At 32.9% G+C, this 15906-nt stretch overlaps 1 protein-coding gene across 1 annotated transcript; it reads left to right on the forward strand.

Moving 5' to 3' along the window:
• The first annotated feature begins 4366 nt into the window (after positions 1-4366).
• LOC132279073 (protein SUPPRESSOR OF MAX2 1-like) lies at positions 4367-9633 on the forward strand. The gene is made up of 3 exons (XM_059781004.1): positions 4367-6467; positions 7355-7655; positions 7757-9633. The coding sequence occupies exons 1-3, from the start codon at positions 5254-5256 to the stop codon at positions 9377-9379; spliced, it is 3138 nt and encodes a 1045-aa protein (XP_059636987.1). The 5' UTR covers positions 4367-5253; the 3' UTR covers positions 9380-9633.
• Positions 9634-15906: the final 6273 nt, after the last annotated feature.

Raw genomic sequence — 15906 nt, forward strand, 5'->3', positions numbered from 1 at the left:
TGTGCATATCACACCCCTCATGTGTTAAATGACAATTTTTATCATTTCATAAAATGATACATTTTTAAATAATATATAAAAAAATGTGTATATAAGGGTAATTTAGTCAAATTATAATTTAAATGTGTTAGAAGGGACTAATTTGCACCAAATTAAAATTTTAAAGATATTTTTTACACATAAATATATGATATGCACTATAAACTTACTATAAGAGTATTGTTTAAACTTTACTCCATATGTATACACACCCTGTTTGTTTGAATGCAATTCATTTCTTGTGTTTACATGTCATTTGGATGCTATTAGAGTAGAAGTAACGCTACGATGCAAAATTTGGGCTTTTAGCTACTTCAATAACCATAATTCATAAAATAAAATATCTTCCTTTTTAAAGATTATTTTTCTTATTGTTATATGTGACCCGAAATGGAAGAATAATCAACGTTTGCATATATATAACAAACCAAATTTATAACAAGACAAGAATAATGATCTAAGTTAGCAACATGCATTTATAATAATTAAACTTGACTTGGGTTGCTCAAAACTGAAAATTTGTTTAGCTGTCCTAGTTCATGAAAATTCGTAACGTGTGGCTATGGCCATTTGATCAAATTATTTGCTGTTCAAAGTCAAAAAGAGATTGATGGCTTTGGACTTTGTACGTGGAGTAAGTCAAAGTAAACTCCATTTATGACATTTGAACTTTTGAGTAATTAAGATGAGTTTTTTATTTTTTATTTTTCATTTTTATCCTATTTCTTAATGCTATGGTCGTTCTTTTCGTTAAAAAATAAATAAATACATAAATAAATAAATTTCTATTTTTTATGAAAGTTATTGCATGAGCATTAAACAATTCATGAGCATGTTATGAATATGTTCTAATTTAGAAAGATAATCTAAAATTTGGCAAATTTGGTTAATTTATGTCTCCCTTAGCTCAATTAAGGGGGTAATAGATGGTAGATATTCTTGACGTTAAAAATCATCGGACTGTTTGGTTCAGTTTTATAAAAATTCAGTTATAAAAATAACTATTTTTAGAGAATAATCTTTTATAATTCTCTAAAAATTATTTTTTATTTTTTAAATTTCTCATAACTATTTTCAAAGTTACAAATTAAACGTGCCCTCCTATATTTAGTTTAAAGAAATAAAATTAAATTAAAATTTATTAAATAGTACCGTACCATGTTAAATATCATTTCATTATTCAATCCAAATCAAAATTCACATTCAAATTTTGTTTTATTATATATTATTAAATTTTTTGGATTCACTTTAAAGAGTTTGATTGAACTGGATCAATCACATAATTTAGGATTATTTAATAATTTTTTCAATTCTATTCTTAATTTAAATAATTAATAATGACAATTGTATTGCAAGTTAGAGACCACCATTGGCACAAACTCCAAAAGTTCAACTCTAATAGCCAGATTTAAATAAGATAAAAAGAACAATTTTGTCAAAGAAAATGATTAAATACAATGCATGAAAAGAAATAGTTAATGATAGTATAATATTCTGGCCAATTCTTTTCACATGTAATAAGACAATAATGATGACATCATTAACATAAAACGAAGATGATGATGGAATAATTTTTCAAAAACTTGATAATTTCGTGTGCGGAATGGTAAATCTTAGAAGGAAGAGGGGGCATTATAGTCATTCAAACTTTGCATAAAAAGTAGGAAGTGCAACGACGTAATAAATGCAAAAAGTTGAAGTCAATTCCCTCTGTCTATCTGCTTTTCAAGCATTCACTTTCTTTCTCGATCAAAGAGGAACGGAGCTTTCCGTTCGACGCGTCATCTTTTACTTCTCGTCCGATACGATAATTTAATCCAATCATACACTCATCGTCTCGGATAATTCACTCATATTATCATATATATCGCGATATTTTAAAGAGTTGATGGTGTAGATGAGTAAGCACTACTATTTGATGAACTTACCGAAAAAGTACTATTTATTAACGGTCACGATTGTCTAAAATTCGCATCTAACGGTTTCACTCTTTGTCGGCTAGTCATGGACCTACATAAAATATTGGGATCTCTCATCGTATTTTGCATGTTTTGAAAAAATAATTTTTTTCTTGTTTTTTGTCTGGTAGAAATATAATTAGATGAGATAAGATTTAAAAGAATAAAAAAAAAAAAAAAAAGGAATGGATGAATCATTCTTCTCTCTTCTTAAATTTATATCTCTTTACATATTGGGGGTTTTTAAATTACAAATTTTTAACTATAAAGTAGCATTTTCTCTTTTATTTTTTTTTAACAAACAAAATATGATATTATCTTATTATATTTTCTTGTATTCAATCAAACAAAAAGAAGGAAGAACTACACAACAATCTGATCCCTAAGATATTTTATTTATTTATTTATTCTTGTCTCCATTCTATCTAAATTTTTTATATCCTACCAAACAAAACATTATAGCCTTTATAGGTATTGTAGTGATTTTCAAGAGAGTTAATTTATTTTTAATAATTTATATATATATTTTTGAGTAAGATATAATATGTTAAAAAATAAATGTAATGATAGCCCCATCTGTTGGTGTTGGTGCAGGAATTTTCAATGCAAATTCTAATTTTAACAATTTATATTTACTTTTGGAATGGTTTTGCAGTGATTTTTATCACCCTCTCATCTATAAATGTAGTGTCTTAAAAAATGTACATAATAACTATAATAGAAGAAATTACAGCAAAAGGTCATGACTCCAGATCTTAACTTGAGAAATTATTAAGAGACTTTCACCTTATATTCTTTTTTTTTTTAAAAAAAAAAAAAAAAAGTTCAAAATCACTTACATCACCTCTAGAAAAAAATTATTAGTAAAAGTGTAATAATATGACAGGAGTAGTGATAATTGCACTAATTTAATACAGTAAATTATAATTAAATATTTTTGATTAGTTATTTATGCACAAGGTGAATTGAAGACCTCAGTTTTTTATTTGTTACATAAATGATCAATTAAAAAATTAATTAAGTAATTCACCTCAACAAATCAGTGCAAATATTATTATTTTTTATACGAAATACGAAAAAACTAATTGCTTAAATTATAAAATATTTTAAGAGAATCAATATTAAGAAATATATATATATATATATATATATATATATATATATATATCTTGATGGAAGTGAGGTGGAAGTGGAACCGAGGAGGAGGGAAACAAAGCTGTGGAAGAGAGAGAGGGAGAGAAAGTGAATTGTTGGTTGTAGAATTAGAAAGACGCGTAAAAGGCAAGTGAGAGCGTGCGTTACAAAAAGAGAATAAATATGATGATGGTGATTTTTCTTTTTTTCCTTTGAAGACTTCACAAAAAGTTGTGAGCCAAAAGTTATAAAGTTAAGAATCCCAAAAAGTCACTTTGTTTTTCTATCATTTTACGATCTCTATTATATAATAATAAATCATGGATGTGGACTCACTATGTTTCCTATTTTTTAATCAGAGCACTCTTTTTTATTATAGATTAATATCTAATATTTAGCCATCCTTCTCTCATTTAAAAAAAAATTCAAAATAAAAATATAAAGAAATTTAACATTATTGTGTTTAAATCCCTCAAATGACTGTTACAAATTTCTGTTGTAAAAAAAATAAAATAAAATAGTTATAGAGTTTAAACTTGCACACATTTACCTTAGTTAAGTACCTCTATTTTTATATGTGTAATAAATTCAATTGAGATTGAACTAAACTAAATAAAGATTTAGTTTGCCTTCTCGGGTAATTTAGTTGGAATTAAGTCTTAAAGAGTTCTCTTATTAATGAACTCTAAGTATTGTCAAAGTTCATTTCATTTTTTTTTTCTTATTATTTTTGAAAATTTATACTTTATCCGTCTCATTTTAAATATCTAATTTTTTATATAATACTGAACCTTATAATTCTGATTAATCATAACTCAATAAATAAATAAATATATTATATTTTTTTTTTTTACATGTAACCAAACCATGTGGTCTTGGATGATATATTTTTAGTTTTTTTTTTATAGCAATAATAATTTATGGTCTAATTAAAGGTAATCCGCGTTAAAGACAAAAACAATGGGTGCTCAAAATATAAAGTTAGAGAGAGAAAGTAAATAAAGTTAGAGCGAGTATGAAAAGGTAATATTCGTGCGATGCCTCCGCAGCGGTTTGCGTGTGAAAAAGCAGAAAATTGGTTGAAAAGCAAACATTACAAAGTTAACAAACGCGAGCGTGAAGAGCGTCAGCTTCATATCCTCATCCCAAAACAAAGTATCAGAGCGCGTTTGTTCAAGTGCGCTCGGTCGCTACCGATCAACACATATAAGAGAAAAGGCAAAGTCTAATAAATAAAAACTAATACACACAACAAAGGAAGAAAGGAAGAGCTAAAAAACAACCTAAAAAGGCGTCAATCTAAACTCATCTAGAGAGAAAGTTAGAGAGAGAAATGAGGTAAGTAATCTACTCATGAATCTGCTTCTCATCTCCCTAAAAAGTTCTCTCTCCATTATACTTATTGTATTGAGACAAGAGAATATTAAACAAAAATTATAATAAAAAAAAAATAAAAGATGACACAAAAAGTAGAATAGATCACTCTGCCCAGAAAGCATTTTTCAGAAATCCTTGCAACTGAAAGTACCCACCTTTACTATTTTACATCACCTCTGTTTTTCTCTCTCTCTCTCTCTCTCTTTCTCTCTCTAAAATAAAAGGTGCATTTACCATACTCTTGATTTTAAACTAATTTGTCACACTTGGCTTTCTTTGTAATATATATGAAAAAGTTGGTTTTGTTTTTATATTTTTCGTTACATTTGTTACCATTTCCTCATCCGGTTCTGGGATACATACCATTGGTGGTTGAACGAAAAAGTGACTGTCTTAGCTTTTATCGATCTCTTAGAGAGAGAGAGTAGATCCCACTCTTTTGAGGCTGCTGAGAATTGATTAAATCAGGAGAGAATTTTAAAGTTTATTTTGGATTTGTGGGTTGTTCAGATTAGTGGGAATGAAGTTGATTCAGTACGTTATAGCGGGTATCTGAAAACCCAATTTGAAGATAGTTGTGCCATTTGTTGGTTGCTTCGGATTTTCCGGTCACCGGAACTCAAAGATCCGGAGAAAGTTAACTTGGAATTCAATTCTAATTCTGGGGTTTATCAGAGATTCAAAAGAGTTTCAATTGTGAGCTGAAAAAAAAGGCTTTCCAGGTTGTTTGATTCTCTACAGTAAGATGAGAGCGGGATTAAGTACGATCCAGCAAACCCTAACGCCGGAGGCGGCGAGTGTACTGAACCACTCGATCGCCGAAGCCGGCCGTCGGAATCACGGCCAGACTACACCGCTTCACGTGGCGGCGACCCTTCTGGCGTCGCCGTCTGGCTTCCTCCGACAAGCTTGTATTCGATCCCATCCCAATTCTTCGCACCCTCTTCAGTGCCGTGCTCTAGAGCTCTGCTTCAGCGTGGCCCTCGACCGACTCCCCACCGCCCAAACCACCACCTCCGCCGTGGAACCCCCAATTTCCAATGCTTTAATGGCGGCGCTAAAGCGGGCACAGGCGCATCAGCGGCGAGGTTGCCCCGAGCAGCAACAGCAGCCACTTCTTGCAGTGAAGGTTGAGCTCAGTCAGCTCATAATTTCCATTCTTGATGACCCGAGTGTGAGTAGAGTCATGCGTGAAGCAAGCTTTTCGAGCCCAGCTGTTAAGGCAACAATTGAACAATCACTGAATTCTCAGGCGGGTACTGCAAATTCATCAATGATTGGAATTGGGTTTCGACCAACACCAACTCCGATGCCAAGTCGTAATCTGTATTTGAATCCTCGTCTGCAACAGGGAAATTCAACGAATTCTGCTCAGTCAGGTCAACATAGAAACGAGGAAATTAAACGGGTTATTGACATATTGTTGAGAACGAAGAACAGAAACCCGGTTTTGGTTGGTGACTCGGAGCCAGAGACCATGTTGAGGGAGCTTTTGAGGAGAATTGAGAAGGGGGAGTTGGATGAAGGACCACTCAAGAATGTTCAGGTGATTCCAATTGTGAAGGAGCTTGCCTTAGATAGAATGCAAATGCTGGATAAGGTTAAGGAATTGGGGAACCTACTAGAAGGTCGAATTGGGAGTTCGAATGGTGCAGGGGTTATTCTTGATTTGGGTGATTTGAAATGGCTTGTTGAGCAGAATGTGAGTGTTGGAGTTTGGGGTTCAGGTGGAGTGCCTCAACAGGTTGTCTCTGAGATAGGGCGTGTGGCCGTGGCGGAGATGGGGAAGCTGTTGGCGAGGTTCGGAGAGGGTAGTAAAGGTAGGGTTTGGCTGATTGGAACTGCTACATGTGAGACTTATTTGAGGTGCCAGGTCTATCATCCTTCAATGGAAAAGGATTGGGATCTGCAGGCAGTGCCAATTGCTTCAAGATCACCTCTTCCGGCTATGTTTCCGAGGTATGTTTTGTGATCTCTCAATGTTTAGATCATCATGATGCTTTGATATTAATTAGTAGCTTTACTTATTGGTCATTGAAGTGGTAATTGTACATGCAAATTTGAATGTCACAACAGAAAAAAAGTCTCTCTTTTATACTGTGGAATTTATGTCACTCTGGTGACCTGCTTTTGTATTGCTAGATTATTGGAGTTCCATGGTTAATTAAATTGAATCTTTCATCTAGTATAATATCCAAGATTTCTGTTTAAAGAATTATATTCTCTATCTTTTATTCTCTCTTTATAAATATGCTTTAAACAATAGTTGTGCTGTAAATTAAAAATGGATGCTTCTCATGAACTTGTTTTTGTGGACTGAATCACATATGCTATATCTAAATGGTATCCAAATTTTCTCTGTACCCGGTGCAAGCCAAACATTTTCACTGGGTTTTCAAATTCTTTTACCTTTGCCATAAGGCATGCATCAATCATCTCTTTCAAGGCATCACTCACCTAGTGGCCTATTTGGTAGAGTGCCCAGCTACCCGAATGGGTGTGCCCATGTTCGAGTCCCCCCTCCCGTAGTTTGCCAGGATTTTAAAAAAATAATAATAATCATCTCTTTCTATTCTAAAATTGGCCTCTCTATATATCATCATTCTGCTTTTTCTTGGTGTGTAATGAGTTTTCTGCCTTGGTTTTTCCGAATTTCACTTTATTCTTTTTAATTATCCCTTTCCTTAGAGGGAGCTTAAGTTCAATGAACCTATATTTGGTAGGTGAATTCACAGAACTCTAAAAAGTAGAAATTGGTAACCTGCTTATTCTAAGCTTCGAGGACATAAATTTGTACTTTCTTCTTCTGGTGCCATTTAGTCACTGTTATATTTATTTATTTTTAGGCTGGGAGTCAATGGAATTCTTAGCAGCTCAGTTGAGTCTCTAAGCCCATTGAAGAGTTTCCCAATGGCAACAACAGCTCTGCCAAGACGTGCCACTGAGAACTTGGATCCTGCTCGAAGAATGAGCTGTTGCCCACAATGTAAGGAGAACTACGAGCAGGAGCTAGCAAAACTGGAATTAAAGCAGTTCGAGAAATCATCTTCTGAAATTATATCAGATGCAACTCAGCCACCACTGCCACAATGGCTGCAAAATGCTAAAGTCTGTAATAGTGATGTCAAAACAAGGGATCAGTCGCAGGTATGTTTAAGTCGATTGAATTACAAACTTCACAAGTTCCAGATTGTACTTGAGTGAATAAAATTTATTATTGTTGTTCTTTGCATGTTTTACGGACAAAGGATCAAGAAATGATCTTCAAGCAGAAAAGTCAAGAATTACAGAAGAAATGGAGTGATACATGCTTGCATGTTCACCCTAATTTTCATAACAGTCTCCGTTCTGAGAGATCTGTTCCTGCAGCTCTTTCTATCACAGGTTTGTACAATCCAAACCTGCTTGTGTGCAATCCATTACAACCCAAGTTACAACAAACCCGAAATGTTGGGGAAACTCGGCAATTGAATCCTAATCCAGTGGCCAGGCAACATTTGGATTGTGCGGGTAGTCCTCCTCGAAGCCCGGTGAGGACAGACCTTCTTCTTGGACCGATAAAGACAACTGAGACCTATCCTGAAAAACCCCATATAGAATGTGCTAAAGACGTCTTGGGCTGCATATCTTCTGAACCACAAGCCAAGTTCCCTTTGCAGAGCGAAAAATTTGCTAATAAATTAGATGCCGACTCATTTAAGAAACTCCTCAAGGGTCTAATGGAAAAGGTGTGGTGGCAACGCGAAGCAGCTTCTGCAGTGGCCAACACTGTGACCCAGTGCAAATTAGGCAATCGAAAACAGCGGGGTGCTGGATCGAAAGGTGACATTTGGCTACTATTTACTGGCCCCGACAGAGTGGGCAAGAAGAAGATGGCATCAGTTCTTTCAGAGCAAGTATGCGGGGCCAATCCAGTAATGATATGTCTTGGGTCACGACGTGATGATGGGAAATCAGATGTGAATTTCCGTGGTAAAACAGTTCTTGATCGGATTGCAGAGGCAGTTCGTAGGAATCCATTTTCAGTGATTATGCTCGAGGACATTGATGAAGCAGATATGCTAGTGCGTGGGAGCATAAAAAGGGCAATGGAGAGAGGTCGGCTGATTGACTCTCATGGGCGTGAGATCAGCATTGGGAATGTTATATTCATACTCACTGCAAATGGGGTGCCGGATAATCTCAAAAGCTCACTAGATGGTGATTTGCTTGACGAAAAGAAGCTTGCTTCTCTAGCAAGTGGCAGTTGGCAGTTAAGGCTATCCATCGGTGAAAAGAGTGCCAAGCGCCCTGCAAACTGGCTACACGATGAAGACAGGCCGACAAAGCCTAGGAAAGAAATCGGTTCTGGTCTATCTTTTGACCTTAATCAAGTGGCTGACATTGAAGATGATAGGACCGATGGGTCTCACAATTCAAGCGATCTCACCATTGATCATGAAAGCGAGCATGGCCTTGACAACAAGAGATTCTCCATTACATCACTGCCTCATGATTTGGTCGATTCCTTGGATGATGCCATCCTATTCAAACCTGTCTCCAGTGGCCCCATTCGCAGGGAGATTGAAAACGCAATCACAAAGAAGTTTCACTCTGTGGTAGATATTGATAAGCTTTCAATACAAGTGGAAAATGAGGCTCTTGAGAAGATTTTGGGCGGGATATGGATTGGTCAAACTGGCTTAGGAGAGTGGGCGGAAAAGGTCTTGCTTCCCAGCTTCCACCAGCTCAAGGCACACCTTCCCTCCACCAGCATTGCCTCATCCGATGAAGCTATGGTCGTCCGGCTCGAACTCGACAACGTCTCGGATAGCCCAAGCAATGGAGATTGGCTACCAAGTAAAATCACAGTAATGGTTGAAAGAGTATAAGAGTGAATACTTTTGGCATTTAGTTATTTCTCTTGGACAGAGATGTAAATATAGCTCAACTGTTTGGCGGGTGAGTCCAACGGTTGGAAAAGGATAAAAACAGAAGCAAAATGAGGGAGAGTAATAGAATCTTGAACGGTTCTAACCCTTTTTTAATTATTTAATTTTTTACGTATATGTAGTTACACTAGTTCTCTTAAAAATATTTTTTAATTACATAGACGATGATTAATAAGATGAGGCATTCCTTTTTATGTCACCTTTGTAAAAAAAAAAAATCTCGTGTTATTGTGTTTAAGGTAGTTTTATCGTCATGCTTCGGAAAGCATTGTTCGTTTGAAGGGCATTATTGGTATTTTGTTTGTGAAAAAATCATGGTTAGTTTCACGTGGGCACCGCTATGACAATTTTCTTAAATGGTTGTCAAAAATTGACTTTTTGCATTTATGTTCTTATTGGTCTTAACTTACAATACATGTTGACAAACACCTTATCTTGTGTATTGCTGTCTTATATTAAGATTAATGCTAGCAACAGTTACTAGCCACGTCATTGATGTAATTAGTTAAAAATTAGTCACAAAAGTTCCTTGAATATTGTAATATTACAAATATACACTTGTTAATCAATCCTAAATAATAATAATGATCTTTTTAGTGTAATTAATGTCTTTTATCCAAACAAAACTGACTATATATATACATATATACATGACACATATATACATTGAATTGGAAGCATTGTCCCAAAGTAGAAACCAAAAGGCAACTTAATGGATGTCCCATAACACAGCCAACAGACAACCGACCTCTTAAATTCCATTTACGTAAATGGAGATACTTTCGCAACAACATTGACTCTTCCAAAGCAAAACAGTGGTCCAAGGCCAAAACATTAATTGCATGCGCAAACTGAAAACGACATTTACACTGGAAGAATGTGAACCCACAAAGTGGCGGCAACTAAAGGGACCAAAAATTGTTGCCATCGTGCCTAAATACAACAAATGCTAGCTAGCTAGGGAAATTACGTTGTGGCCCATTGACTCCTAACCATGCATATCCATCTGTCCTCATTTATTAATAGCTAGCAACACCCTCGATCTTTTGCAAATCCTGGATAAGGTTCACGAATTAATCTTATGGAGTAGGACGTGTTTGGTCGACGAGAAAATCACTATTCGTGGAAATGATGCAACAGGTTCACGAATGTGTCAAACTTCAACCCCAACTGTTTTCTCCATCTTGTCTTTTTCTTCAAAAGCTTGAAATTGGTTCATATTTATGATGACTTTTAGTACGTTGCTTTATGGGTTTCCCAATTTTGGGGTGTGAATTAAGGGTATTTTGATAATTGCATCTATCGAAGTCAATTTTGACCATCTCTCACCTCATTACTATAATATTAAAAGTAAAAAGATGAAATATGTCTTAAATGAGAATTTATTTATTTATTTATTATTATTTTGGTAAACACATCTAATATGTTCCTGAAAGATTTCAATTCTCAACCATTAATGTGAAAATATGGAGAAATAACACATATAAATACTTCTCACTTAGAGATTGTATGGAATTGCTGTTGAACCATTTAAAACTTTTTTTAGTTTAATTTTTTGTTTTTAAATTTATTTAGTAACCTAAATAAGAAAAAGAAAAACTCTTTTAAATGGTAGAATTTTAGCTGACTTTTGAATGGTGTTTAAAATTTTAAATTTTTAAATGGTGGACTCAGTAAAGTATCTATATATTAGGTAACTATTTTTTCTTAAATAATTATTTTTTTATATCTTATAAAAAAAAAACAATTTTATCTCATCTTTTATTAATTCCTACTATTATCATATGTACACCTTATTAAAGAGCATTATTGTGAAATAAGCATATAAATGCTTTAAACAATATTGTTTATCGGGGTGGCAAATTACGACACAATACAACAATACAACACGAACACGAGACGAGTTAAAAGGATTTGGATTTGACATAAACGGGTTTGGGTCATAAAAGAGTCAACACGATTAATCTGTTTACTTAACCGTGTCAGGTTAGGATTAAGGGGTTCAACCCGTGTAACTTGTTTATGACTCATTTAACTTAACGTATTATAATCGTGAATATGACCTATGTAATATGTTACCTGTTTAAACCCAATTACTATGAACCGTTGAGTTATTTCAACATAAACCTTATCTATGCCTTATGATTTTTCTTTTTATTTTGAATACTTGGGTTAATTATGATAATTTTTTGCTATTATTTAGTATTTGATTAAATATTAAATATCTGGGTTAATACGTTTATCTTAACATGATTATTAAATGGGTTGGGTTTCGATTTACCTATTTAAAAGTGTCTGCTTTTGGAAAACTGTAACAGTTCAATTTGTGAGAGTCACGGTTCCCAAAAATGATACTTTTTATGGGACGGAAGGAGTAGTATAATACCCTTATATCGACACGACACAAATACGACCCACGAACACGAATTGTCACCCCTAATTGTTACAACACATTAAGAATTACTTTAATTATGAATATTATTTTATATAAAGTATCACTAAAAACTTAACATGTTTTTTAATGAATAATAATTTTATTTATTTTTCTTCTCAATACAATAATTTTATTCCTTTAGTGAAAAAAAATGTGTTTTTCATTGAACCATCAATACTGATGGGCCCTTGGTACTTGGTAGGATAGGATTTTGATAAACAAAAAAATTTTGAGATGGGAAGTAGTGGAAGCTAATAAGGAGTGATAGGGAAATAACACTCGAGTTTTTAGTCTAAAGTCTCTTTATGTTTTTAGTCTAAAGTCTCTTTATGAAAACGCGTCGGTAGGAAAGGATTTTGAAAACCAAAAAAAAAATTTGTCCTTCAATAGATTTTTTTTTTTTTCCGTTTTTTTTTATTTTTTTTTATTTTATAGGATCAAGTGTAAAAAATACTTCTAATATATAGTTTGCGTAATATTTTTACCCTATTTTAAAATGTGTGCAAAAAATATTTATATTTTTTAAAGATTTTACAAAATACCTTTCAATCATAAATCTAACATAAAGTAATAATTTTGCCATTTTACTCTTTCAAAAATGCACAAGGGGGTGTGTATGCTAATAATCTCATAGTATATGAGTGTTATGCACATATTAATTATATTTAACCTACTTTCAAGAATTTTTTCTCAAATTTTCGAAAGAAAAAAAATATATCTTCATATATTTTTACTAACAATGTATTATCCCGGCCTCTTGAAAAAATATATATTTTGTTGTCACAACTGTCAAATTAATATATAGTATATCATATGGAATGAAAAGTTCATTTCCTTTTATAATTATAAAAAAGAAAAAAAAATTATTCCCAGTTAAATTTTAATATAATTATCAGTTTTCATTAAATATATAATTAAAAAATTAAATTAAAGATACTTATTCATTATATATAAACAACATACATATAATTGTTTGAGTTTTAGAATTTGCAATAAATTTTCACACACGCGCGCGCGCGCGCGCGCGCGCGCGCGCACACACACACACACACATATATATATATATATATATATAATTCTTTACATAGTAATAAATGGATCTTCAATCTTTATTGAAAAAAATAATAATAAACAAATAAATGTTCAATCACTAACCACTAATGGGCCAGAAGCCTAGCGGTATCGGTCTCTTACCTCCCAAAGGAAAGTACAAAAAATATATATGTGTATTGAAATTTTATAGGTATTTCTGCACATGAGGAGTATGATACGCTCTGTAAGCATACTATATGAATGTTTTCTACACTTAACCCAAATATTTTTTTAATTTATAAAAGATATATAATCAAAATGCCATATAAACGACCAATCTCGGTCTCTCTCTCTCTCTCTCTCTCCCCCCTTTATAGGATCCGTGACAATTTTTGGCACTATGTATAAATATGACTCAAACATAACACGTCGAATTTAAATTGAGCTTAATTGTTTTTAGTATGGTGTTCGTATTTTGAGATTCAAACTCTGTAATTCAATTAGATCCTTTAATTATTTGTATAAGTTTAATCCAATTAACGTAGAACCATTTTCATTAATTTAGTCATCAATTATATTATTTTTCATTATATTTGAATTTTATACTTAAAATCAAGTTACATGATCTACTTAATTTAAACAGAATTTAACTATTAAACATGTTACTTGTTTCATAAAATCAATCGGAGTGTTCAGAACTTTCTCTGATTAATTAACGGGACTTGTACAAGACGACCTCCACATAAATAGGATAAAGTTCGCGAACGTAAACCATAAGAAATTATTTACACTAAGAAAAAATTGAACTTTACTCATACTTCATGAGGTATTTTGAACTAGACCATCCTCTTTGAATTAACACATTTATTTGTGTTTAAAGTTTCTAATTAACACCATTATTAAAATCAAACTGTTTGTGTTGACTTATATAACACAACACGAATAAGTTGTTACCACAGGCAAATGACACGTAACACAAATCACTACCCCTAATCATTCTCTCTTTCCCCTTATCTATCTCTTCAATTTTAAATTAAGTTTGAGATAAACATATCATATATATATATATATATATATATACATACACTTTGATCACAAGGAAAGCTCCACTTGTGGTGTCGGGTTGCAGAAAAGGGGTGTGTGTGTGACAGTGAGAGAGAGAGAGAGTGAGAAAAAGAGGAGGATTATTAAAGAAGGAAGATGGCATTTTCCTCAGAAACCCCACGTAGCTCCTCAACTTTATTTTTGTGTCTTACCTACGTCAAATCAGCCTTTTGGGAATGAAGACAAACACCCCCAACTACCCCACCTTTTTTTTTCCATCCACATCTGTATTATTTAATCAGTGATAGCACAATATTAATTAAGCCTTTTGAGATATATATATATATATATATTATATTTTGCTTCCAAGCTACACGAATTAGCTCCCACAACAACCCATGTGGTTTTATTATGCTCAAACTTGGAATCTGCCCCTGTCCCTCGGCAATTCACTCCACCCTCTCTCTCTCTCTCTCTCTCTCTCTCTACATATTACCTATATATATATATATATAATGCATGGGTATGCATGTATTAGCAATTTATCACTACTATTTTTTTTTTTTTTTTTGGTATGTATTAAAGTTGGTGTTGTGAATATCATGGGTTATATAGTATATGATATGGTTTAGCAATTTTCTGTCACATGTCATATCTAGAATTTTAAAATACTTATAAAATACTTAAATAATTTAGAGATAAGCTTATATGTTTTTGCTAGAAGGGACGAGAGCACGCGTGTCGGCGGCCCCCTCAACTACTTTTCATGTGTTAAAAAAGTAGGGCTTGTAGTGTTTCAAAGAAGTTGGTTCAACTTCACCCGCGAAATTTCCATGCTTAGCAACCGCATTTTTTTCAAAAGTTGACAAAACAAGATAGAAACTATCTACCACATGCAACACTTTCTTAGTTTTCTTTACCCCTGTATCAAAAGTAAAGTTGGTAAAAGTCATTTCAGATGTTATTATATCAGGTCTATTAATCTAGGTGCATGCATTGTATTATTTAACACGTAAGTAATTATATTGAAAATATGTAATTTTATTTTTAATTTTTTGCTTACGCATCCTTCACTGAGACGAATAGTCCGGAATCATTTAAAAATTCTCCATTTCAAAACTTGAAGGAAAGTATATATAGTAGTTTAGTTTTATATAATTTTAATTGCATGACAATTTATGATTCATCGATACATATGATTACGCGAATTAATTAATAATCTAAAAAAAATGTTAAACATAAAGTGACCTTAGTTGGTGGGGGAAAAAAAAAAATCAAAAAGTGATGTTGACCTTTAGCTTTTACACGTTCAAAAAGTAGTCTAACCCATGAATGTTTTCTTGTTCTTAACCATTCTAATTCTTTCTGGATCTGGGGATGAGAATTAGGGCTGCAATTCGGTTAGGTCCAGACTGGGCCCATCCTGAGCCCAGCCCGAGTTAAATGGAATATTAGAGAACTCAATCGAGAAACTGATGGAACAAGTGGACGGGGAAAAACTTCAACATGCCTTTTTCTTGCTTTGTCTTTTTGTATATTTGTAGGCTTTTAGACCACCATGCTTACGTGTTCGGCTGTTCCTTTTCACACCATGTGAATAAATAATTGAATATATATATATATATATAATATGCTCAATTTTCCGACATTTTACCATCATCATCATACATGAAAATCAATATACATTATAAAATTTTATATTAAAATTCATTTATATTGCATCATTTGGTCAAATTGAACGATTATTTTTGATGTAATTATGTTTTAAAATATTTTAATTTGAATTATAATAAAATTATTGTAATACTTAACACGAGAAATTAAACAAGAACTTATAATAAGAATGGTGAACCTCGTGACAATATGCTCTAATTAATTTCAAACAAGAATCCTATCTCGATTGAATATAGTGGGGCGCACTACAAAAATAAAAGCCCATCCATCTCTATAATTGGGC

Source organism: Cornus florida, unplaced genomic scaffold, assembly GCF_030987335.1.
Source record: "Cornus florida cultivar Cherokee Brave unplaced genomic scaffold, ASM3098733v1 CherokeeBrave_3.0.0_Hap2_Chr10, whole genome shotgun sequence".
NCBI lineage: Eukaryota > Viridiplantae > Streptophyta > Magnoliopsida > Cornales > Cornaceae > Cornus > Cornus florida.